Raw genomic sequence first — 26,726 nt, forward strand, 5'->3', positions numbered from 1 at the left:
TTGAAAAATGGAGAATCCAGCTAGTGTTGTTGATAAAAGCACCATGAGCCAATATGTATACTGCTGCCAAAGCTTCTCCAACAACCCTGGGAAGTTATATTTTCCCAACTTTAAACATGGGAAATCTGTGCCCAAAGATTTCAAAATCAATCAACAGAAAGGATTAGTAATTTGGGCTTCTAGTGCAAAACTCAATGATCTTTATACCTTACCATGCTTAAGTTTTGTTTTGTTTTGCCTGTCCAAAATGGAAATAACTGTTGCTTTGCTATCTGTAAAACTGGTGTGTTACATCAGCATTGTGCTATTATTAACAAAACACCTAAGATAATCAAATTACAAGAAGGAAAGGTTTCAGAGGTGTCAGTCCATGGCAGCTTGACCCTGTTGCCTTTGGCAGCACCATGGCAGGGGCAATCCAGAAGCAAGCAGAGAAGAGGTGGGGGTCCCAATATCCTCTTCAAGGGCACACCCTCAGTGACCCCACTTCCTCCCACAATGCCCCTCTTAAAGCTTCCACCTCCCTCCTATAGTGCCAGACACTGGCAACAAAGTCTTTTTTTTTTTTTTTTAAACAGTGTTGGTGTTGATACCCTGGAAAGCACATACTCCCACTTAGGTAGGGGCAGGTGTGCCTATAGCAGGGCTGAAGGGCTTTTGGAAGACACTTCCAATCATAGCACCCAGTGAGCTTCAAGAACTCCAATACCTGTGCCCAGCTCCAGGATCCTCACTTAATTAGTCTCAGCCTGGCCCCAATAGCATGACCAAGTTGCCCCAGAAAACTTGAATGTACAGCAAGGACTTCAATTACAGCACTGGAGGAAACAGACCTGAGACCTACAGTAACATTCTTAAGGAGCAGTTCTTTCACCACTTTTAAAATCTGAACAGAGGCCCCAAGGCTCAGCATTCTTTACCACTGCCCATGTTTCAAAAGTGTTTGAGCTTTATGGGGAATCCGCCCAAGTCTTGTTCATCCTGTGAAAGGTAAAAGTTATGCAGTGACTTTTTCAGTTATTTTTATTTTTTTTAAAGATTCTTTTTTTTTGAGAGAGAGAGAGAGAGAGAGAGAGAATTTTTTAATATTTATTTTTTAGTTTTCGGCAGACACAACATCTTTGTTTGTATATAGTGCTGAGGATCGAACCCGGATGCCAGGCGAGCGCGCTACCGCTTGAGCCACATCCCCAGCCCTTATGTTATTTTTAAATGATCAATAAGAACTAAAGTTCATCTTAGGGGTTTTTCAGCATGCACAAGGCCCCAGGTTCAGTGGGTAGCACCAATAAATAAATAAATTAGAGATTTTTTAAAAAAGTGGTAGCCATTAAAGTAGAGGTTATTTCTGAATAAGACTTACGTCTTATAACTTTGCATTTTGAATAATCTCTATATCTCTATTCTGGATTGTCAGAGCCCAACAGTGATGCTTTGTAAAGGCTAGGTTATTCATGAAGTGCATGGCTCCAGGGACCACAGACTTGCTTGCAAAATCCAATGTGCACAAAGAAGGCAAAGGAAGGAAAGATAGTTCCTGAATTTAACAAGTACCATGCATGAAACATTCAATGAGAACCTCAAGTATGGCAGATGCTGGGCAGAATAGTGGGGACGCTGTTCCTGGAAGAGCCCTGGCCCACACTGGGAAGCCCCGGTGTTGATACCACTGAAAGCATATACTCCCACCCTAGGTAGAGGCAGGTGTGCCTGCAGCAGGCTGAAGGTCAAAGCAGGCTTGCTCCTAGCCTTGGCTGCCTGTAGAATCACCCAGACAGCTTAAAACCCAGAGGTTCTGAAGCCACCCCTTAAAAAAATAAAAGTGCCCAGGTGGGTAAAATGTTCAGTCAGGGTCAATAACCAATGACAGAGAGCAAAGCCCCTGAAACAAACACACACACACACACACACACACACACACACACACGGCTTATGGCACCAAAAATACAGCTTGAGCCCCCAGTTTCCAATAAAAAAAAAAATAAACGGTAGGAAACGCCCATTTCCCCAGGGCGGAGTAGACTGTCCTTGACACTCCAGTTCCTGGTGAATGAGCTATACAAAGTTCGTTTTTTATCAGTGTGGACATTGTTTATCAGTGTGGACATAAACAGAGGAAGAGGAAGGGAAGTTACAACATAACTTTCTCTAAAACGCCTGTTCATGAATGCTCTCATCCCCATTGAGTTTATGGGAACAAAATACCAGAAGATTCTCACCATGTTGTAAGAAGCTTTGAAAGTCAAAATTAAAATTTCATGCTGTCATGGGATTACTGGTTCACATACTGTTTTCTAGAAGTGAAGACAAAGCAACACAAAGAACAGGGGTGTCTACTAGGAGAGTCACAGGGTAGTAACTCCCAAGAAGGACATTGGTTTAAATGATTCTTCACGATTCCTTTTTTTTCCTTTTTCCAAAGTGGCCCACTTTTTCTTTAACTATCAAGCTGAAAAGAGAATGTTTTTTAACAACTTGAATGTTCTAGATAGAGACCTTAAAAGCTATTCCAAACACATATTATTCTACAACCTTTGGATGCTGATATTTAGGGAGATTTTTCGAAAGCTCTCACTCCAAGAAATAGTGAAATTTCATTCAGGAGAAAGCTTTCCTGCCTCTGCTGCACTCCACCTGAAAATAAGTACTTCAAAAAGAAAGAGCAACAAGAGACAGAGAGAGAAAGGAAGGGAAAAAAAAAAAAACCTGGCCTACTCCTCACAGGAAAGCAAACCCCATCCCACCCCTTCCCAATCCTGAGAATATCTCAGGGAGCAGGCTGCTCAAGTGTCACCCCACAGAAGAGTCTGGGGAGTGTTTTCCTTGGAGCATCTCTCCCTACACTCACACAGGTGATTGGCATCCTGATAGAAGAAATCAGCCACATCATCCAGCCCAGCCAGGCTAAGACCCTGCACAGCTCAAAGAAACGGGATTCTTGCACACTGGGGTCACAGAAGCTCAGCAGAGCTATTGATCAGCTTGCAGCATTCCAATACCCCGCATGCTTTTCCAGCTTTCCTCCACAGTGGGCACCAGGAGCTTGCTAAGAAAGATTTCACACAATTACTTTTGTCCAAAGGAATGATTCCTTGGGAAGAAGGGAGGGAGGGGAGGAGGAAGGGAAAAATCCATGGAAAATTTCTAGGTCTATGTATCCCAGCTTACACGTTCCCTTTTCTTGCTGGAAACAGACAGTCTTTTAATTTTTAAACTGTTCTTTAAACCAAAAAGATTATGGGGATACAGAATGTAAGTGAACATCATTCACTAAATGTTGAGGCTGGGTGGGGGTGTAGCTCAGTAGTAGAACACTTGCCTAGCGTGTGAGAAGCCCTGGGTTCCATCCCCAGCACTACAGAAAAACAAAGTCTTAAAAGTTTCCACATGGAAATATAGAGCAAAATTTCATGATACCCACCAAACATAAGCCAAAAAAAAAAAAAAAAAAAATCTTTGTATGGATTCTGCTTCTTATTGGAAAAGGTACAGAAGAGAAATTGATTATGTTTTCATGACATACTGTATGATTTTATGTGAACTGAAGTCTTGACTACAAAAATAAGATCCCATTTCTTTTTTTTTCTTTTTCTTTTTTTGAGGTGCTATGCTGAGCCACACCCACAATCTAAGATGTCATTTCTTGTGGCACCAATTCAAATTTTAGTGATTAACAAGAAACTTCAGAACTGCAAAAGGAAAGGAGGAGGAAGGGGGAGGGGGAGGCAGAGGAGAAGAAGAAAATTTATGAGAAAAAAAAATTGAAAAGATTTATTTGATCCCGTAACAATAGGCTTTTATTCTAGAGTGCAAGTAATTTGGTAGTAGTCACAAAATTAGAATGATTATTGCCAGGCACAGCAGTGCACACACGCCTATGATTCCTGTGACTTGGGAGGCTGAGGTAGGAAGATTGCAAGTTCAAGGCCAACCTCAGCAACTTGGTGAGAACCTTTCTCAAAATAAAAAATAAAAAGGGCTGGGGATGTAGCTCAGTGGTTAAATGCCTCGAGTTCTATCCACAGTTACATACTCCCCCCAACATACACACAAAAAAGGGAATGATTATTGATTGCTCTGTGCAAAATTAGGTGGTTTTGATGAGTGACAGTTTTATACTGATTATTTATACTGGATCACAACTTGAAGTAGAATTACAAGGCAAATATGGCTTTAAATGCTACCACTGGAATTAGATCCCCAAAGCTTAGGAAATGAACACAAAGATCTTTAGTGTTTTCTAGATTATAGTAGATTTTTAAATCACCTTCTTAATTAAGCACAAAGAAAAGCGTCATCCCTTAAAACAGTGAAAATACTTCCAATAAAGATACACTTTTAGAGGTCGGAATGTAGCTCAGTACATCCTTACCATGTGCAAAGACCCAAGTCTGACCACCAGTACAAAAAAAAAAAAAAGATACCTTTCACAGGTGTTTGTTAATGGTAGGGACAACCTCTTATTTGCTGTCTTGCCATTTCTTGAGCTCCCAAAATTCTGATTATCACATTCAATCCCTACCAGGCATGAATGGCTGCATGTTATTTTTAGAAAGAAAAGAAAGGCTCTAATCTTCCCAGGGCTTCGTGCATGCTAGGTAAGCGCTGTACACTGAGCTGTATTAGCTCCCTAAAAGGAGTCTTCTCCAATAAACTGCTTCCTTGCCTCCGCAAGCAGTTAGGACTGAGCATAGACAATGCACACTGCCCCAGTTTGCAGGAGCCCTCAAGGAAGGGACAGAGGCCCTGGGGAGGCCCAGCCCCCCCCCCCCCCAGGCACCTGAGCACATCTGCTCCACGTGTCCCTGAGGAAGCATGTTGAGGCAGCACCCGCCACAGCTCCAACTGTATCTGGGCACAGAAAAGAGCTGGGTCTACAGCAGACTCACCATTGCTTCTGTGAGTCAGAGGAGATGCCAACTGCCCCACACATGGCACAGATGGAAGAACCAGCACCCTTGTTACTAATCCCTGCTCAGCCATGCCCTCCACACAGCAGGTGGGATGCAGGGAAGGGAGAGGTGAGTAAAAACTGCAGGCACACTCCTACCTTCAGAGCTATCCCCCCAGCATCCTCCACCCAAGGCAGGAGGATCGTAAATTCAAGGCCACCCTGGGCAACTGAGTGACACCCTGTCTCAGTCTCAAAATAAAATAAAAAGCACTGGGGATGTAGCTTAGTTTTAGAGCAACCTTGGGTTTAGCCCTCAGTACTGAAAAGAAAAAATATATACATATATGTGGAGAAAACAAATGAAAGAAATGTCTAGGTGCAGTAGCATGCCAGTGGCTTGGGAGGCTAAGGCAGGAGGATTGCTAGTTCAAAGCCTGCCTCAGCAACTTAGTGAGGCCCTAAGCAAGACCCTGTCTCTAAATAAAACATTTTAAAAAGGGCTGGAGATGTGGCTCAATTATTAAATGTTCCTGGGTTCAATTCCCAGGAAAGAAAGAAAGAGGAAAGAAATTCAGGTTGGCCTCCCTCCCCACCCACCCACCCACCCACCCTGAGTAAAGAAACTCAAACACTGCCCAGGCCGTCCACCTTTAATCAGAGAGTGTGCAGAATGGCCACGCTTACTAGAAGAAACTTTAAAACAGCCCAAGATCAGAATATCCTCAGGGCTACAAGGTCTGGAAGTAAGTTGGACTAGGGAAACTCTGAACCGCTGGACAGTCCTCCTGCAGAGCTCAGCCTAACAGCTCAGTGCTACCTGGGCCAAAGTGTGCCTTCCTCCCAAGAACAGCCACCATCAATCAGGATCTTGCCCTCCACACTTGCTGGGCCACTCCCCTCCATGACCTTCCTGCGATACTGAAACCTAGTCACAAAAGGATCTCAGAAGTAGCTAACAGAGAAAAATGCCATCTTGGCAAGAAGGAGACAGTCCAGGGTATGCCCAGGTCCCAGTCCCCAGGGAGAACCTTCAACAAGGTTTCCTTTAAATATGTGAGTGTACCTCATTGCCACCTTACCAGTGATTTGGAAAAGTGGAAACAAAGTCAGGTTGCTGTATCCACTGTAATCTGTGTGCCTTACTTCTTTCTGAGCTGGAGAAGGGAGTATTTCTTTCCCTCCTCCTTCTTTTTTCAGTTTAGACCAGTACACTGGGTTTAGTCTGACTTTATTTCCACTGTACATAACATGGCATATCGCTGGGAGGCCTCTGGAAGTATGATTTTGTAATGCCTTCATGATATGCCTCAGCCTTGGTTTTTAGAAATACCTAAGGCCTTTTCCTTTAGTCCCTCTGCAGTCACAGCTTCTCCACAGGCCCCTGTGGCCCAGACTCATGGAAAACAGTGCTCCTTTGTGACCTGCTGTGTTTTCATTTCAGCCTTTCAGAGCAGGGGGTGTGTCGTTCATGTCCCATTGGTAGGACATGTGCTTAGGGAGCACAGGGCCTAGGTTCCATCCCAGTCCTGGGAATGCTCTGACCCTGGCCCCCTAATTCCCATACCTGAAGCAATGCAGGCCCTGTTACCAGAATGAATGCTTGGATACCAGCAGTTCAAGTGCCCTTTTACAAGATGGCCATCCTGCACTATCAAATCTCTATTGAGTGGGCTTCAATGTGTTAGGTATGGCCCCAGGACTAGCTATGACCATTCTTGGGGGACCTAGTGCAGAGACCTTCACGAGACCTTGAACAGGCTAGAATGTTTTGTTTTTCTTTCTTTGGGGGCCTGGGGATGGAATCCAGAGCCTTGTGCATCCTAAGTACATGTCCTACCACTGAACTATTCCTCCTACTCTGAAAAGTTAGGAATGAAAACCCAGTTTCTTCATTTGTTAGTGGTAACCCTGAGTGCAGAAGCCTTCCCTGGGCCCTATCTCCATAGAAAAAGTATTAAAATTGCATTTTATGCTTGCGTTAACATTAAGATAGATATACTAATCTACATCATATGAAAATTACATATTTGTCACTTAAACGAATCTAACTTGATGATATATATTTGTTCTATATGTATTATATATTACATAGAATAACATTTAATATTAAAACAATATATTTCAAAACATTTTCTTGGCTGGAGATAGAGCTCTAAGGTAGAGCATTTGCTTAGCATGCATGAGGCCCTGAGTTTATCCCCAGTACTACAAAGCAAAAAAAAATAAGTAAAAACAAAAATTCTAGAACCAAAAGTTCATTTCTCCTTATGAAAATGAAGCCATTTTCAATAAGCCCCAGAGTACACCTGCTGTGCTGAGTGAAGATATTACCTGCTACAAGGTTAGGAAAATACCTAACATCTCTAAGCCTAACTCTCCTCACTAGTGTCTTAGGCTGTTCTAGCTGCTATAACAAGAATACATAGACTTATGCCAGGCATGGTGGAGCATACCTGTAATCCCAGTGGCTTGGGAGGCTAAGGTAGGAGGATCATGAGTTCAAAGCCAGCTTCAGCAACTTAGCAAGGCATAAACAACTCAGTGAGACCCCTGCCTCTAAATAAAATACAAAAAGGGGCTGGGGGCTGGGGCTGTAGCTCAGTGGCAGAGCACTACTCACCTTGCACGTGTGAGGCACTGGGATCAATCCTCAGCACCACATAAAAATAAACAAATAAAATAAAGGCATGCTGTCCATCTACAACTACAAAAAAAAAATATATATATATAGCACTGGATTCCTTTTTAAAAAGGGCAGGGGGCTAGGGATGTGGCTCAGTGGTTAAGTACCCCTGGGTTCAATCCCCAGTACCAAAAAAAAAAGAAAAGAAAAAGAAAAAATATATAGACTTCATGGCTCAGAAATAAGAAATACATTTTTTTCATTTTTTTCCCTACTTTTTAGTTGTAGACAGACACAATGCCTTTATTTTATTTATTTTTATGTGGTGCTGAGGATCAAAACCAGTGCCTCACATGTGCCAGGCAAGCGCTCTACCACTAAGCCACAACCCCAGCCCAAGAAATGCATTTCTTACAGTATATTCCAGAAATGTATTTCTCACAGTTTTGGAGGTCCAAGATCAAGACAGGCTAAGCATTTCTCAGTTCATGGATGGCATCTTCTCACTATATCCTCACACAATAGAAAGGGTACCAAGGACACTGTTATACCAAGCCCCCATTCATGAGGGCTCTACCTTATCACCTGTTAAAGACCCCACCTCCTAATACAAAATTGTGGAGGCAAGGATTTGAATACAGAAATTTGGGTGGAGGAAGGATAGGAATGTTCAGACCACAGCACCAATACAAACCTACCCTGAAGGGCTACTTCAGATGGAACGCAGTGGTAGAGCCATGTATTTAGTATGCATGAGGCCCTGGGTTTAATACCTAGCACTGCAAACAAAAACAATAACAAAACTACTCAGAAATGCTATGACATTCACATAAAATTAACCAGTGATTGAAACATTATGGATGCTATTTGGATTCTAGCTGCACAACTTCAACACTGCATGACTTGGTGATACCAAGATATGACAATTCCCAGTGCCCAAGACTTTGTGGCATAATGCACAATGATTAGCATACAATAGGTGCTCAGTACGGACCAGGTGTCATTTTCTAATGCTGTACTGGGACTCCAGATCAGCCAGTGCCAGCAAGAGTAGAATGGAAACTCATTCTCAGTGGTCAGTGTTTAAAAGACAGCTGCCCCCTCCAACTCACCACAGCCATTCTCCAGACACCATTCTTCAGACCCTTCAGACTACTAGCTTTTCCCACAGCAGTTTGGTGCCATATATGTAACAGGCAACAAATGAGAAATGATACTGTGCCAAAACCTGCAAGCCTTTTACTAGGTCATTTCAAGCACCAGAAACCAACTCTTACACATCAGTTGAAAGGCAATTTGCTAAGATGCTACCAGAAACATGGGTGAAGTCTTTGGTGAAGGGTTGAAAAAATGGGCCAGAAACAAGGTGGCCTGAGACTGAGAGGCCGACCTGTCAGGTCACAGAATCCAGGCTCTTGTCTCAGCCACCTGGCCTGTCAGCCACAGCAGGCTGGTCACAGAGGTGACCTTCCCTTAAGGACAGAGTCCCTTGTATTTATGCACATACTCAAGATCCCAAGTGCTGGATGTAAAAATGTAAGTCACACATCTACTTTCTTTGCACCCCAAGGAAATGGCCCCCCGGGCCCCCACCTTTCTAAAGACCTCATTCAATGGGAGTTACCACAGGGAAGACAGGAACAAAAAGAAGGGGTACTCTGACCATAGGCCATCATATACCACAGAATGGTCTCGTTCCTCCCACCAAGGGAGTGTCTAGTGGATCCAGCACACCTTCCTCAACACAGCTCAGTGATACATACTTGCCCAGCATGCACAAGGCTCTTGGTTCCATCCTCAATTCCCCCTACCCCCCAAATCAAAGATTTTTAGCTGCCCCTCTATTCAACACACTCATGTACACCACCAGCTATCATGAGCTTGTGCTATCCAAACAGCAGCAGATTAGTTTAAAAGTACTCTTCTTTCCCTTGGTGCAGAATTGTTTCATGGTCTGCCAAAGCCCAGGTATGCCCATGGAACATATTGCATGCATGAGCACCATCTGCTGCATGTCATCATAGAGGAGAAAAAAGTGATATCTGTGTACTGAGGTGATCTGTGCAGCAACTCTGAGAGTTGGCTGTGTTTAATTGCAACAATTAACAATGTGCATATGTTTAGTAAAATCCAAACTGCATTTATCAGCATCTCACAGGAACCTCCTAGCCCACTGGTCTCCAGGCTGTGAGATCAATGATTAGTGAGGTCCATGAAGGGCACTATGGGAATACTGTGCATAATCAGGGAGGGAGGATCAGGAGCTACTCTCCTGAGTGGTGCAATATGAGAGAAGCCTTCCACAAAATTATGAATGTCTCAGAAAGAAACCTGGCAAAGCCTCAAATAATGTAGGATGTTAAGGGACCAACAAATCCTTCTCCATATTTCACCATCTCAACGAATCACCTAGGGATCTTGTTACAAGTAATAATTCTGTTTCTGTAGGTCTGACACAGGGTCTGAGATTCTGCACTTCTAAGGGACTGCTGGTCCAAGGATAAAAATCTGCCTGACAAACGTATAAAGCAACAGGGAGTTCCTATAACCCCAGGGGTTCGGGAAGCTGAGGCAAGAGGATCCAAAGTTCAAAGCCAGCCTTAGCAATCTAGTGAGGCCCTAAGCAACTTAGCAAGACCCTGTTTCAAAATAAAAAATATGGGCTGGGGTTGTGGCTCAGCGGGAGAGCGCTCACCTCGTACGTGGGAGACCCTGGGTTTGATCCTCAGCACCACATAAAAATAAATGAATAAAGTAAGGGTATTGTATCCAACTGCAACTAAAAAATAAATATTTAAAAAAAAAAAAAAAAGAACTGGGAATGTGATTCAGTGGTTGAGCACCCCTCAGTTCAATGTCCAGTACCAGGAAAAAAAGAAGGCAGGCAGGCAGTAAAGCGGAGTGGGGGTATGGGTTTGATCCTCAGCACAACAACTAAAAAAAAAAAAAAAACTTAAAAGAAAAAGTATAAAGCAGAGCTGTCCAACAGAAATGAGAGACAGACACAAACACAACACACACACACACACACACACACACATTTTAAGTGGTTTAGGAAGCACACTTAAAAAAGTAAAAATAGGGACTGGGATTGTGGCAGTGGTAGAGTGCTTGCCTAGCATCTGTGAGGCACTGGGTTCGATTCTCAGCACTGCATATAAATAAATAAAAGTCCACTGACAACTAAAAAATATTTTTTAAAAATAAAAAGATATTAATTTTAATAATTTTACTTATTTAACCCAATGTTGTCAAAATATGATCATCTGCACATCATCATATACAATACAAAGTAGTTATTAATGAAATATGATACATCGGTGTTGTTTCACACTAACTCTAACATCCAGTGTGTATAACTTACAGTTAAAATATCAGTGGTCAGCAGTCACATATGACAAGTGGTCACCATATCAGACAATTCTGGACAAAAGAACCAAGGTAACAGATGAGACTGGGACACAGGGAGGAAAATTTTTAATATGCTGGGTAAAGTATTATGTGACAAGTTAGTAGCAAATGGTGGTGAAAAATAGAAGCAAAAATATAAGGAACTTTCTACACCCAGCTGAGGTGTTTTAGAAGGAGTTCCTGAGGTCTTTCTGGTAAGGGCATGAAAACCACTTTGGTGTTCTGGCACATACATTGCTGGTGGTCTGGAATAGTCTGCACAGACAAGGATTATGTTAGAGACTATTGTGATTAACCAGGCAAAGATTAACAGAAACGATCACGCTGGAAATGGAAAAGAAGCAAAAGTCCCAAGATATTTAGGCACCAAAGGGATTTTATGATCAGTTTGCTATGGAAAGTGAAAGGCAGAGAGGCATGAAGGATGAATTCTGGGTTCAGTGATGAATCCATGGTGGAGATTAGAAATCAGGCATGGTGGTGCACATCTGTAATCCCAGAGACTCCAGAGACTGAGGCAGGAGGATCTAAAGTTCAAGGCCAGCAAAGGCCCTAAGCTTAGCGAGACCCTGTCTCAAAATTTAAAAATAAATCAATTTTTTTAAAAAAAAAAAGTTTGTAAGAGCTGGGGCTGTGGCTCAGCAGTAGTGCACTTGCCTGGCATGTGTGAGGCACTGGGTTCGATTCTCAGCACCACATAAGATAAATAAAGGTCTATCAACATCTTAAAAAAAAAAATTTTTTTTAAATTAGAAATTGAGGACAGGGATTGGAGAAGGTAAAAGAACAATTTCCATTTGGATCATGCTGCATTTGAGGGATCTTAGCAACACACACAGGCATTCCCAGAGTTCAGAAGAGCAGCTGAGACTGCACATGTAGATATGAGTGTCTATATGCACATTTCAGTTCAAGAAGCACAGGAGACCCCCCCCCCCCCAGACAACCTTTCCAGAGAAATCAACATTCCAGCAAAGGGCAAAGGAAATGAGCCCGTAGAGGTCACTGCAAAAATAGTTCAAAAGAAAAGGAGACCGAGTTTCTTTTTTGTTGTGTGTGTGTGTGAATTAAACATCTTTTTCAGAACTACAATTACAGCATGGGTAATCTGAGAATTAAACTCTCTATAAAAACAAAGGGAGTTCCTCTTCAGGGCACAAGAAGGAGCACCCATTCCCAGAAAGCAACAAAGAATGCAAAAGTATCTTTGTGGTTGAAATTTCACAAATATGCAGAATGGTATGGGGTTTTAATTACTCTTCTCCAAAACACCAGCCCCTGAAGATGGGGAGGGGGAGTGAAGATAACTCTACCATCCCCAGCTCATAAACCCTAAGTGGGATCCACTGTGTACAAACTTCTGTTGTTAAATCAACAGAAAATAAATATGACTGGAGCAGAAGCAAGCCTGTCTTTTTAAGTCCAGATGTTTTCTTTCCAAACTTCAAGATTTAGGGCCTCAAAAACATAATGAAAATGTTAAGAAAAACTGCACATACCAAAACATAACAGAAACCCAGTTGCTGCAAAAACTGACATTTTGATCAACCTAAAGTACTTTGTTTTCCAGAAACAAAGTAGGGTTTTTTGTGTGTGTGTATAATATGCCCATCTAGAAAAGGTTAAATTACAAAACTTAATGTGTTCCATGATAACAAAATATCATTTGTTTTTTATTTTCTTTTTCTTCCTTCTGGTGGTGCTAGAGACGGAATCCAGGACCTTGTGCATACTAGGAAAGTGCTTTACTAGCATTGAGCTACACCCCCAGCCCCAAATGTCACTTTTTAACATTTCAAGTGTCATATAAAAACTTAAAACTTCCTTTAATCTATGATCTGATCCCAAAGACTCTTGACAATGTAATTTTTCCTCTTTTTTTTTTTTTTTGCAGTGCTAGGGACTGAACCCACAGTCTCATGCATGCTAGGCAAGCACTTTAACAATGAGCAGCTACATTCCTAGCCCTTGACAATGTAATTCTTAAGAATTACCATCAACCAATGAATAAGTGGGTCTAACAATTCAAAGCAAAGCATTCAATAGAGGGAAGGGAAATTAATATAGTTGTACTTCCACAAATAAAATGCTTATCTAAGTATGTGGACTACTGTTAAGTCTCTTCCTTTAATTTGTTTTCAATATTGTCTTAGTGTTTTTGCAATGAATAAAAATAAAAAGAGAACACTACCCTTATAACTTTATAAGCATATGTACAATGAGCACTGATAAATATCTTTGTGTTTACAAAGTTACACATATATGTACAATTAACAAAGGGGCAGAATTTCCTCAGCTTCAGAATCTGCCAGCCATCAGCAAAGAATCACCTTCACCTGCACTGCAAAACCAGAGAGGGTTGCAGCTCCAAGCATCCAGGCCCTGGGGCCCCCGTAAGGTTTCCTAACTCTTCCTCCTTAGGTGACATAGTACCTGGAACAAATGAGGCCCTCCTTCTCCACTTCCTAGGCACCCTCCCCAGCCCACTGCCAGCTCTACCTTCCTCCTGAAGCCAGCTGTACTTGGCCCTCATCTTCATCTCCTTTCCCACTGCTGGTCTAACTCCTGTACTTGTGTGCTATTCCTCAGGGGAAGAAAAGTCTACCATACAGGATTATAATTAACTAATCTGATAACAGCCCTTAATGATGACTTAAAGTGTACCCCTCCCAGGCAAAATGTTCTGCACTTAAACCCACGTGGTTAGGAAGGACAGAAGAGCCAGGAGAAAGGTCCAGTCCCTGAAACCATTCCAACAGCCCACCCACCTCTGCCTCTGGCCAGCCCTACCTGACGACTCTACACTAGGCATCCTCCCAGCCTCCTGCCCTACCTCTCCAGAGCTCCCAGGCAATCATCTGCAGGGAAGGGAAGGGAAAACATGACAGAGGGAAAATCAAATTATCAGCTCAGAGAAAGAAAAGACTGGGGTGGAAAGACTGGGTGTGAAAGTCTCAATTTAAAATGTGGAGGCAATAAGCTACATGCTAATTGGACACCCACAGGGATTCCTTCAACAAACTGAAGAGTCACACTGGCTCATGGGGTATAAATAAAGTCTATATTTTTTCTCTCAAAGTGGAATGTAAAACTTTTGATTTGTCTCAAGATTTCTTTTGCTAGGGCTGGGGATGTGGCTCAAGCGGTAGTGCGCTCGCCTGGCATGCGTGCTGCCCGGGTTCGATCCTCAGCACCACATACAAACAAAGATGTTGTGTCCACCGAGAACTAAAAAATAAATATTAAAAAAAAAAATTCTCTCTCTCTCTCTCCTCTCCCACTCTCTCTTTAAAAAAAAAAAAGAATACAAAAAATAATAAATTAAAAAAAAAAAAAGATTTCTTTTGCTAGAATAGGCTGACACAGCAAGTTATCCAAGAACCAAAACACAACACTGGTTTATTTCTGGCTCATGTAATGGTACATCCATGACAAGTCACCTCCTCTGTCATTCAGGAACCTGTGCTAGTAAGGCAAGCTGGGATATAAAATGGTAGACATGGCTTACTCAAGCACTCCCCTGGGTAACACTGTCACATGGCCACACCTACCTGCAAGAGAAGCTGGGATACAGAGTCTAACACATGCCCACTAGGAAGAGAAGATACCGACTTCGGCAGCTGTACACCCTGAAAGATTTTCTACTGCCAAAGAGTGAAGAAATGGAGTCTGTTGTCACAGGCATATTTAATGTTCATCTTTTCCACTGTTTTCACTTCCTAAAAATCACCTTTTAAAAATGTTTTCTTACCAGACACGGTGGCCCATGCCTGTAATCCCACTGACTCGGCTGATTGAGGTAAGAGGATCTCAAGTTTAATGTCAGCCTCAGCAAGACTATGTCTTAAAATAAGTAATAAAAAGGGTTGGGGATGAACCTCAGTAGCAGAGCTCCCCTGGTTACAATCTCTAGTACACACACACACACACACACACAAAATCCTATTATTCTGAATATCATATGATCTAAAAAATAAATATTATAATGAAAAGAAAAAACAGTATTATTTTTAAGTGGTTTAAAAGGAGGGGTTTAAGTGGTTTGGAAGGTGGGGAAGAAATAATCACTTTTAGTGGACTATATATAACACAAGACGATATCCTGGAGCTGGCAATAGATGCATCTGGTAATTAAATGCATTCCTATAAACCCATACTAAACAGTTAAAACCAGTCACAAAATCATATGCCATTCAAAACCTAGCTATGAATCCGTCTATACTATATGGGTCATTCAATAAATTTATATTTCTAAAATAGTGTTCCAAATACTTCCTTAACCCATACCCCCAATGCCCACCAGTGGTACCAAGGATTGAACCCAGAGGTATTTTACCACTGAGCTACATCCTCAACCTTTCTTCATTTTTTACTTTGAGAGCGGGCTTTGCCAAGTTACCCAGGCTGAACTTAAACTTGCAATCCTCCTGCCACCACCTCTGTAATTGCTGAAATTACCAGTGTACATCATCATACCCAGCCAAGTTTCCCAAATTCTTAATGAATTCTTAATGAATTCATTAGGGAAACGGAGGGAGGAGAGTTAAGAAGGAATTCAAATTTATTACAGCTAGTTTTACACACTGCCTCACTTAATCCCCATGTTAATACAATAAAACAGAAGTGATTCTAGTTTGATGGACTGAAGGATTAAGGATTAGATAAACCGAGGGGAGCTGGAGGTGTAGTTAGTGGTAGAGCCCGTGACTAGCATATGTGGAGCACTGGGTTCAATCCTCAGCACCACATAAAAATAAATAAAGATATTGTGTCCTTCTACAACTACATCTAAAAATAATAATAACTTTTAAAAAAAAAGATTAGATAAGCCTAGAAACCAAATGCAAGATCCAGCTTCAGACATAAGCAAGCACTGCCACTCACTACTAATGGTGACCTTCCCTCCAAACTGGAACCACTGTGGTCAGAGAAGGGGACAGAGATGGGCACTCTCACCCAGGCGAGCACGGCAAGGGTCCCTTCCATTGGCAGACTTCCCATCACCTCTAAATATGCTCTGTACAAGAAATTTATTAGGTAGAGAAAAAGTTACTATCTGACATGGCCAGTTCAGAAGGAAATGATCTGAAGCCCATGGCCTTAGAGGAGTCCACAGAAGAGCCTCACCAGAACACTTGCCCACATGCACAGAGCCTCCTTTATTTTGGGCAACATACTCTTCAATACCAGTAGATGGCCAAGAAGCACTAGGCATTTGAAGGAAACTACTATGGGGAAAGAGAGAAGCCAAAGCAAACAATGAAAGTAGAGTTTGGAAATAGACTCTACGTGGAAAGATAACTTTGTAGAAACCAGCTTACTATTATCAGAGAAAAGAACGAACCATGAAACAATGTCAGTACCATATATAAAAGGAACATCCAAAAAACAACATTTTGGAATGTGGAAAAAAAAGAGTATATACATTTAAGACTCAAAGGAAGGATTGGAAAATGAGGTTAAACAAAATCTCCTAGAAATCTAGAACAAAAATACAAAGAACTGAAAAACAAGTTTAGAGCCAGTCAAAAGGATGAAAAGTCTGATGTCCCTCCAGCAATACTGTGCATCAAAAGGAGACCACCTTCAGAGTGCTAAGAGATGCTGGGAGCCATTAGCCAAGTAGGTATGACAATTTCCAGAGACAGTCTCCAACAGAGACTTTACCAAACCATGAAACTTCTCAAGATAAAATTTGCTGATAGTGAAGGTCTCAAAAGATGACACACTCTGTATTTGAATATAAGAGATGTTTCATAATTGAAGAAGATTTGGGAGATGAATCAATAGTAAGTAGACAGGAAATTAAGCAAAGAAAAAGTATCATTAATCCCAGCAACTGCAAAATATTGTGCAGGAAAAATAATAATAAGTATGTATCCCCAGACTCAAGAGTGATAGCATTTGTAATGAAAACAATATAGTATTGGGAATGTGGTTCCCATGGCAGAGCGTAGGTGAGATTCTGGGTTGGAGCCCCAGCACTACAAAAAGAAAAAATAAATAAAATTTAAAAAATAAGTACAATGGGGCTGGGGATGTGGCTCAAGCGGTTGCGCGCTCGCCTGGCATGCGTGCGGCCCGGGTTCGATCCTCAGCACCACATACAAAGATGTTGTGTCCGCCGAGAACTAAAAAATAAATATTAAAATTCTCTCTCAAAAAAAAAAAAAAAAAAAAGTACAAGAGAGCTATAAAATCTTTGGTTTAACTCAATGATAGAGTGCTTGCCTGGTGTGCACCAGGCCCTGGGTTAGACCCCCAGCCCGAAAACAATGTCAACACTGAATACTGTTAACTCACTGCTCTTCTAAGAGGGCTATTTTGCCCCCAAGGGACAACTGGCAATATCTGGAGATAGGTGGAGGGGTGTGACTAGCACCTTGTGGGAAGAGGCCAGGGAGGCTACTACAAAAGACAGTCTCACAACTGAGAATTATTTGGGCCAAAATGTCAGCAGCGCCAAGGCTGAAAAAAAAAAATTCTCTTCCAAACAAAATTATGATGTAATTACATTGAGAGTGCAAGGGGTTAAAAAAAAATGTAGCTGGGAGAAGGCAGGCTGGCAGTTAAAGAGTGTGGGGGAAGGGCTGGGGATGTGGCTCAAGCGGTAGCATGCTTGTGGCCCAGGTGCGGCCCGGGTTAGATCCTCAGCACCACATACAAACAAAGATGTTGTGTCCGCTGAAAACTAAAAAATAAATATTAAAAATTCTCTCTCTCTTTAAAAAAAAAAAAAAAAAAGAGTGGGGGAAAATCTAAACCGTAACCTCCTATAGGGGGAAGAACAAAACAGCAACAAAAGTGGCAGCTATATACAATGCAAACCCACTGTTTAAGGATAGAGATGGCTGTGCCAAAAGACGCAAGTTCAATGGCTGTCTCTAGGGAGGGGAGCTGTTGGTATGTAACAACTCAGAAGAGTCTTTTGATTATTTACTCTGTGCAAGAGCCACTTTGATTAACATAAAAACAAACTATCAAAAAGATACATTTTTTGACACTTTGTCTCCTTTCTTCTTCCAGTAAGTAAGCCTTTCAAGGGCACACAATCTACCCAGCCTGGTTTCTCCTTGACCTCAGTATTTGCCTTTGATCTGAAAATCTTATTCACTTTTGGCCAAAAGAAAGGTAACCCCTACCCTTCCTAGCCAATCCAGAACACTGTTTTTCTGCCATCTTCATACAACAGATGCAGTCAACATCACTTGCAACTTAATACTTAGGGATTAAAAAAAAAAATGTTACCTTTTCAATTCAGAAAACCTAGCTTAAGGTTCAACTATAGTGAGGTTAGTTTTCTGAGTTGTTTTTTGTTTTGTTTTATTCTTGCCCTAGTGGGGATGGAATCCAGGGCCTCATACATGCTAGACAAGTGTCTACCACTGACTAAACCCCCAGTCCCAATTATTTTTTAATGATAAACCATCTTCGTTTCCCCAACAAGAAGTCTACATTCATTCATATCCATAAAAGGAGCAGGCTCCATCTCCTACAATGCAAATTTTTGCTCAAACAAGGTAACAGGAAAATAATTCTTTCAAACTATACCCTCCTTGTATCAGAGGCTGACAGTGCTTTGTTAGTTTGTTTTGCTTGTTTGGGGTGGAGCTGGGGATAGAAGCCCCACACATGCTAGGCAAGTACTCTACCACTGAGCTACATCCCCCAGTCCGGTCAATTTTTTTTTTTTTTTTTTTTTTTTTTAAGGTCTAAAAGAGTACATGGAATTCAGAGTTCTCTCAAAATCCTTGTTGTGGGTTAAAATTTTTAGCTCACATATGTAAGAAAAGCTGTGGCTTGTAGAAACCTGTAGAATTTCTGCTCAAAGTGTTGCCCTACTCCTACCTGGTCTTTGAAATTAAAAGACAACCTGAATAAAAAGACTATTCAGCCTTCATACCCTAAAATTATCTTGTAGAATCTCTCCACATGCCCAGGGTGCAAAAAAAAAAAAAAAATCCACACAGCCTAGGGCTTTCCTCCTCTGCCCCTAAGAGCTTGGTCACAAATCCAGGTTTATCTGCATGCTGACAGTAAACAACCTTGGGAGAGGAGACAAGTCCAAACTGTATTTCTTTAAATTAAAAAAAAAAACAAAAAAAAAAAAACAGCCCTCCCCAAGTGAGGAGCCCAGTTTCTTTGGCCATGAAATACAAAAATGGTTAAGAAACCCTAGCTCATTATGACAAGGTGAAAACTACTATTTGTTATTCCACATTTAGCTCTCAGGAGAACTAGTTTTTCCCCCCCTAACAGACAGATGTTAGGACATGTTAAGAAATACTCATAACTGAGCCACGAAGACCAAATTCAGCATGGTTCAGAAGTGTGATACATAGCTTAAGTTATAGCTTTTCATAATCCTCGAAGCCTCTGGATTTATAGGTGTGAGTCAAGCACACTAATGTCTCAAAGAGGAAGAATCCTCCACCCGTTGAACCTCAAAGCCTCCAGGTACCAGACCTTGGAAAAGAACTTTAAAAGGCAGTTTGCCACCCCCCTGTCCAAAACATCTCTGGAGGAACAAGGATTAGAATTCAGCAGGGCCAAGTTAATTTGCAGGCTGGGAAAGGGTAATAAAGATCTATTTGAAAGCCGGTTGGCAAGGAAGGTCTCGCAACTGAAAAGGTCTTTCAGCACAGGAAAGAAACTCACCTCATGTTTTTTAAGCATACTATTAATTCTCAAGTACAAATGAGCCTTTAGAAGTACACTCATCCTAATAATTCAGAAAACACTGTAACTGCTATCAAAAAGGGAATGGGTTTTACAATTCCAAAGACCTGCTATGGCCACAGCACTCAGGTATGCCATAAGGCAGAGGGTCGCAAACTCTCACCCACCTACCATTTCTCAGACACCCATAAAAGCAGCAGCTTTGCCAGCTACAAATCATGAATTGTGGGTAAACACAGAAGTTGACCCAAATCTACAAAATTCAGATCCATCAGTTCCAGATCTACTGCTGAATTCAAGGACCCCTCTTTTTCAAAGACTTAACTAATATTTGACAAAGAACTTGGCTCCTAACAAATATAAAGACATAAAGAGCAGCTGCTCTGACTTCCCCAGTCCCCAGGTCAATGCTGACCCCGATTCAGCTGGCCCCCTAAAGTGAACCCCCCTTATCAAATCACTGTAATGTGAGAGGCTTGGGATCTCTCATTCCCACGCATCCCTAACGATCTGTCCTTCTGAGCCCTCTGCCATCTTGGTCTAATGCTTTATGTAGGATATAGTGTACACGCCACCAAATGTGCCCCGATTCTGCCTTGAGCATTCACAATAAAAAACATTCATAATGTTCTCACATCCAGCAAAATGCCCTATCTGAAGCACTCTGAGAGGACAGGTCAGGTGGGGAACCTATGGAAATCTTCAAGCATCCAGCTCCAGAGCAGTCCAGTCCCCCTCCAAGACTGCTCTGTTACCAAAGGCAACCTGAAAACTAATGGGTACCCACGGGCACTGCCAGGGGAGGGACTAGGCCAGGTCCAAAAGAATGTCTTCTTCGAAGGTTCTGGCATTCTTAGTGGGGGGACTCCAAGAAACGATGAATAGGCGGGGCTGAGGCTTCATTCCTTTGTCCTTAACAAACATTCCTGAGGCAGCAGGGGGCCGCCTGACACCCAGCTGGTGTACTTAATGTTTCCAAATGAATAGTATTCCCCAAATGCCTCTTGGGAATTCAAGCCACTAGGGTGAAGTTAGTAAGTCAGCACCCTCTCCTCCCCCATTGAAGTTTTCTGTTGGCTGAACCGATGAGGAAAGAAATATGCAAAACTAGCAGGACTGCAAATCTCCACCGTGTCTGCTTACACAGGCCCTGAGACAGGGTCCTGAAATACTAGCAAGTCTCTGCAGGGTCTTAGAGTGGGGACATTATTCCTGCTTTCTCTGTAAAAAGAGCAAGGAAAAAAAATAGGTTCTCAAGCATTTTTTACTAACAACAGGAAGATTTCGAGCTACATATGCTGCCATCGGTCAGCAGAGGTCTCAATGGTTTTCAGGCACGCACCTCAAATTCCATAAATATTAAGCTCCCTGGAAGTTAGTGTCCTTTAACTTTATACTAGACCCAGAGAAAAGTCAGACCTTAACCAGGCCACTCAGCATGACTATAAAATGCAGTACTGGGGAGTCCCACTTGATATTTCCTTTTTCTGGCTATGAAAATGCAGATGAAGCAAGTATCTGTTTGCCTTTTACTATGTAAATAACTCCTTTCTCAGGACCAATACTTGGAAAGAAAACAGCCCTCCACACAAACAGTGGAAATGCCAGGGGCCTCCAAACACACCACCCTCAAGGCCAGGGTTGGCAAAAAGAATTAAATAAACACAAAGACACTTTAAGAGCAAAGGTGACACACCATTAACTCAACAAAGTGATTCACAACTGGGTTATCGTAAAGCAACATCTGGGGATATATCTGGTTGTCACACCTGTGGACAGATAACCAATGGTATCTAGCAAGTAAAGGCCAGGGAATCTGGGGAACAGTCCCCACAACAGAGAATCATTCAACACAAAATATCAACAGTGCCAAGGTTGAAAATTTGTCACCTAATGAATGTCACCAAGTTATTCAACATGACATTGCCAAGAAATTCCAGATGCAAGTAGATAGCACTGATTGGAGGAGAAGGAGGGATGAAGATTCAGGGTCCTTCCCAGGACTCCCCAGGTTTGTGATTTCAGTATACACCATTTAATCTCTCTTGGCCACAGCTGTTTCAACTATTAAAATAGGCTAATGAAACTCCTCCATCTGAAGGTTAGTACTGAACCAGCTTTGTTCTTAACATCCCTTCCAGTCTCTTGCTCTCTGTGCTGCTGGGGATATACCCAGGACCTTGCACATACTAGGCAAGAGCTCCACCCCCAGCTCCTTCCAGTTCTAAAATGTACACTCCTGTGAGACTTTCGAATGACACCACTTTAATCATTAAAAAAAAAAAAAAAAAAAAAAAGTGTCCTCTTGCTGTTGGATCAAACTACTCTCAATTCAAAGCTGGCTAAATAGAAAATAAATTGTGCAAATCCCAAGGCTCCAATAAGTAGCCATTTAATTACAAAGTATTTTTTAAGTGCAAAAGAACTATTTCAAGAATTATTGTTTAATGATTTCTGATGATTTTTTCAGTAGCCACTGGGAAGGGAAGATTCAAAATCTGGATTAATTCAAATTCTGGTGGTAGAATAATTTTCCCTAGTCTCCAACACAACAGTTTGCTTTCACCGCTTAAGTGGCCATAAATGGACATATTTTCCTTCTCCCTTTTAAATAATGTGACAGTTAATTACCAACTCTCAGGCTATATGCAAACATCACCAGTGATCTTAACACAGGAGAAAAACACGTAGGTGAAATATTGCTGATCCACTGATACTATGCAATAGAACATGCGGCTAATATATATGCATGCACAAGTTAGGGTGCAACAGCACATATCTATTTACATATATATATGCAGGGAAATAAGGGACAAATGCCCTCAGATTTTCTGAATCTCCTCCATTCTAAGCAACAAAACCACATTGGAGCATGTGTAAAAGTTAAGTAGGGCTGGAAATACAGATCAGTAGTAGAGTGCTTAGCATTACTGGGCTTGACCAGCAACATCTTTCAATTTCTAGAAATAGGAATAACCAGGGGGCCACTAAGAATGCAGAGTTTTTAGAACTTGGAGTACCTGTACAAAAGAGCAACTTCTGATGAAACTAGTGTATTTTAGAGTTGAAGTAACCTCCACCAACCTTCTTACACCATGCAGGGCCAAAACACAAGACTTCATGTCAAATAATATTTTATAAATTATTCCATCTGCTATAAAGATAGAATTTTTAAAAACATTTTTAAATTTAATATTTTTTTTGTACTGGGGATTGAACTCAGGGGTACTTGAACATTGAGCCACATCCCCACCCCTATTTTGTATTTTTATTTAGAGACAGGGTCTCACTGAGTTGCTTAGTGTCTCCGTGCAGTTGCAGAGGCTGGCTTTGAACTTATGATTCTCCTGCCTCAGCCTCCCAAGCTGCTGGGATTACAGGCCTGTGCCACCGTGCCTGGCTACATTGTTTTAAGAAAAGAAGTACATGAAATGCTAAAGATCTGTGTTATTTACCTGACATCTTTTCAATTGCTGCCATCATAAATGGTCTTTAAGGGCTGGGGATATAGATCAGTTGGTAGAGTGCTTGACTCTCATGGGTTCAATCCATTTAAAAAAGGAAGAAAGAAAAAAAGAAAGAAATGGCCTCTAAAACCTTGTTTTAAAGGCACAAGCTAATGTACTTTAAGAAATATTCAGAAGCATGTCCTGGATGGGCAGGGTAAACACTCTATGACTGCCCATTGATTTTTCAAAGATTCCAATTTGATAAAGGATCACATCCTTAAATTTATAACAATGACAACCTCTTTCCTGAGGACACTGTCTTTCCTGAATTCAACATAAATTCAGTGTACAGTTATGCAAGTATCCCCTTCAAGTCTCCAGTTTTATAAATGTAAGAGAGGACCTGGGGTTGTAGCTCTGTTGTGGAATACTCATCGAGTGGGCAAAGACCTACAGGTTCAACCCCCAGTCCGAGGAGAGACAGGAAGAGAGAAAAATACAGAATAGAGAAATTTGGCATTTCATTTGCTGTTTGGACCACAAAGCCATCTCACTTCCCTAATTCACTACCGGTGGGGTGGGTTAGGAGTCACTTAATTTCTTCCTGCTGTGGTGAGGGAGAAAAGCAGAGAAAAACAGTAAGTCACCTTCAAAAGCTTCTAGTAGCCAGGAATATTTACATTTTAAAGGGGACTTTGTCCCTAACACCCTAACAATGGCTGAGCTCAACGCTTTTCAAAGAAACTGACCACTAGACACTTTCAACTAGCAGAAAACAGACTGGTTTGCTGTTTGTTTCTACAGGTTTATCCAGATTTGGATGGTAAGTTTCAAGATGAGTTCTGTTTTGAGATAAGAGAGTTCCAGTTCTAAAGCAACCCTTCCCCAATACATGCATATTCCAGTTGACGCAAATTAGTACTTTCTTCAAGTCCTACTTTCATAAGCACAATGAAAAGTTTCTGTAAGTTTCTGCAGGTATCTAGTGCGCATGGATATAGGTCTGGAAGCTGAAAGTCAGTAAATACTGATGCGCTGATGGAAATCGAGAAGCTGGGCAGGCGGCAGCTGCCAGTCTGGGTTTCATAGTGATAACGGGTGCAGAACTAGTGACCCTAGAGAAGCAAACAGGTGGGGACGATTCTGTCTACCCCCTGGCTCCTAGGAATGTTCCTCCTCTCACCTCCGGACCGCCCCGCAGGTAGAAGTCGCCCTCTGGAAGACCAGGAGTCAGAGGGGACTCTACCAGGCCCTTTCCCGGAGGGGGAGGGGAAAGGGATCCGGAACGGGAGCCATTTAAACTCAGTTCGGCGCCTGAAATCTCCTGAGAGCGGCCGCGGTGAAGCCGGAACCACACACCTTTGCCAGCCTCGGTGCCCAGGTCTCTGCCGCTGACTCGAGCAGTCGCACGCCTCGGAACAGAGGGCTGCTCCCTCCGGTACTCCCTACCCCGGACAATACCAAGCGTCGCGGCCACTTCGGGACTGTCACCGCGCGGGCCCCGCGGCTGCCTTACCTTGGTGATGACCAGCGGCTCGCCATGCTCGCGGCCGCCCTTCAGGGTGAAGCCCCACGGCGCGCCGCCGCTAAGCTGCACCTCCACCAGCCGCCCGCCGTCGGCAGCCCGCGCCTCGGCCTCCGCCAGGCGCTCGGGCCGCGCACGGGGCTCGGCGCCCTCCATGGCGCTGGGCTCGGGGTGCTCAGCCCCCCGGGCCAGCTCGGCCCGCGCCCATGCACTCTGAGGAGCCCCAGCCGGCCAGAGGCAAGGGAAGCTCCGGGTGCCCTCGCCGCAGACGGCCACTAGCGAACTTGCGCTGCAACTTGGGAGGAAAGTGCCGGCCGGCCCCGGAGGGAGCCGGGAGGGCAGGCGCGCGGCGCGCGGGGGAGGGGTGGGCGGGGAGGGGGCGGGAGGGGCGGGGCAGGCGCTCGCTGTAGCTCGAGCCTCACGGCCGGGGCCGGGGGCGGGGCGCGCGCGCTCGGGGGCGCCAGCCCGGGGCCCCGGGGGTAGGAGGGGGCGGGGTCAGGGGCGCGCTCGGGGCCCGAGCGAGCGAGGCGCACCGGGCAGGAGCTCGCGCCCACGGGCTTCGGTCCTAGGCGCCCGCGTAGGTTCTTGTTGGAAGGGGCGCGCTCAGGGAATTGGCCGGGCAGAAGTAAGGCGATCATGCTCTGGGCCAGCGCCGCCAGCAAGGACCTTGGCGGCCAGGGAGGCGGCCTGAGGTCCCGCCCTTCCTCCCGCGCGAGGGCTTGGCAGCGCTTGGAGGCTCTGGGCGGGTCAACCCGCCGCCCTGGACGCCGGGCCGCAGCAGGTGAGGCGGCGGAAGCGCCCGCTTGCTGCTGGGCGGGGCGCGGCGGCGGTGGCCAGAGCCCGGGTCCTTCCTTCTTAGAGCGCGCCTCCCTCCTGGCACCCCCGCCTTTGTTGCGGCTGGTCCCCGGAGGCCGCACAGGTGAGGGCGGAAGCATGGCAGGAGGCCCTCCTGCGTACCTGCGCTGTTTCTGTGCGGCCACTTCTTGGGTGCATTAGGACGGTCTGTACTTTCAACCCTCAGTGTGCACGGACGCTCTCCTACCCCGGGCTGCAACACCCGAGAGATTCCCCACCCTGGGCGTATTGCGGGTCTCGCCTTAAAGCCTGGCCCATAGTGGGTGTCCTGAAAGCCTGGACTGGAGAAGGATTCTCGACCTGTTCCGGTGAAGGCCTTCCCAGCCTCCCACAAGTTCTCTCCTGTGGCGCCAGCCCGCATAATGAATGGCTTCTTGTGGGCTTTTCCTATTGTCATAGCTCAGGAAGTTTTTCTTTCAAACCTTGCTTTTTTATCTTTCATAGAATTGTTCCAGGAGTTCTTAATGTCTGTCCCCACGTTTACATCTTCTACAAAAGGGAAGTGGTGGTCTGGATTTAATGAAAATGTGTAGATAGCACTGCCCCTTTTCAGTTTCCATGAAATTCCAACCCACATTAAAAATATCTGTACTGATAGGTATTTGCATGCTTTGCAAAAGCTCTCTCTCTCTCTCTCTCTCTCTCTCTCTCTCTCTCTCTCTCTCCATTGCTATCTGTATATGTAGCTGGGCGCTGGTGAACACCTGTTTTCCTCAAAGTGGCTCCATCAGGTGAAGATGCTGGGAGCTAATGGAAAAAAACAAACTGGGAAACCACTGGACCAAGAGTTCGGCATCCCTGGGTCTTTGGGCTCCGCTACTGAAACCGGATTGAGGAATTATACCTCTGGTCTGAGTTTCTTCAAAGCTCATAGGAGGGATTTACACTCTGTGGTCTGCATTCTGTGACTGATCATTTCGTGTCTCATTCAGCCAATTGAATTAAAGCGTCCGATATACTCTACTGTTGCCTGTTATGGCTCTTGCCACATGATTACTGTCCCATAAATAAATTCTACACTATGGTCTCTACAATGCCTCCAGTTAGAATAATGAGGTGATTTTTTTTTCTTTTTAAATGGAGAAAAACCCAAGTGTTGTTGGGTTTTTCTTTTATTTTTGTTGTGTGTGTGTGTGCATGCACGTGCTGCAAATTGAACCCAGGTCCTCACAGCATGCTGGGCAAGCTCTCTACCATTGAATTGTACACCCTCAGACTCCCAAGCATATCTTGGTTGTGACCGTGGTCACATGAATTTACATAAAACTAAATATGGGAAATCCAAATAAG

General features: G+C 43.5%; 1 protein-coding gene and 1 long non-coding RNA gene across 3 annotated transcripts in view; one reads left to right on the forward strand and one right to left on the reverse strand.

The window, feature by feature from the left end:
• The window catches only part of Shroom2 (shroom family member 2), a 131,903-nt gene extending 106,994 nt beyond the window's left edge, over positions 1 to 24,909 (reverse strand). The window contains exon 1 of one of the 2 annotated variants that reach the window (XM_046464243.2): positions 24,573 to 24,909. In XM_046464243.2, coding sequence (XP_046320199.1) covers positions 24,573 to 24,737 — 165 coding nt within the window. In that variant the 5' untranslated portion in view covers positions 24,738 to 24,909. The remainder of the gene's footprint in view (positions 1 to 24,572) is intronic. The other variant, XM_046464242.2, reaches the window with a different exon arrangement.
• Positions 24,910 to 25,075: 166 nt separating this feature from the next.
• Positions 25,076 to 26,399, forward strand: LOC124106577 (uncharacterized). The gene is made up of 2 exons (XR_006856099.2): positions 25,076 to 25,362; positions 26,123 to 26,399. It is a non-coding gene; the product is annotated as an uncharacterized LOC124106577 (long non-coding RNA).
• The last annotated feature ends 327 nt before the right edge of the window (positions 26,400 to 26,726 follow it).

This window comes from Marmota monax, unplaced genomic scaffold (assembly GCF_021218885.2).
Source record: "Marmota monax isolate L192 unplaced genomic scaffold, Marmota_monax_Labrador192_F-V1.1 WCK01_AAM20220418_F8-fsc00260, whole genome shotgun sequence".
Lineage (NCBI taxonomy): Eukaryota > Metazoa > Chordata > Mammalia > Rodentia > Sciuridae > Marmota > Marmota monax.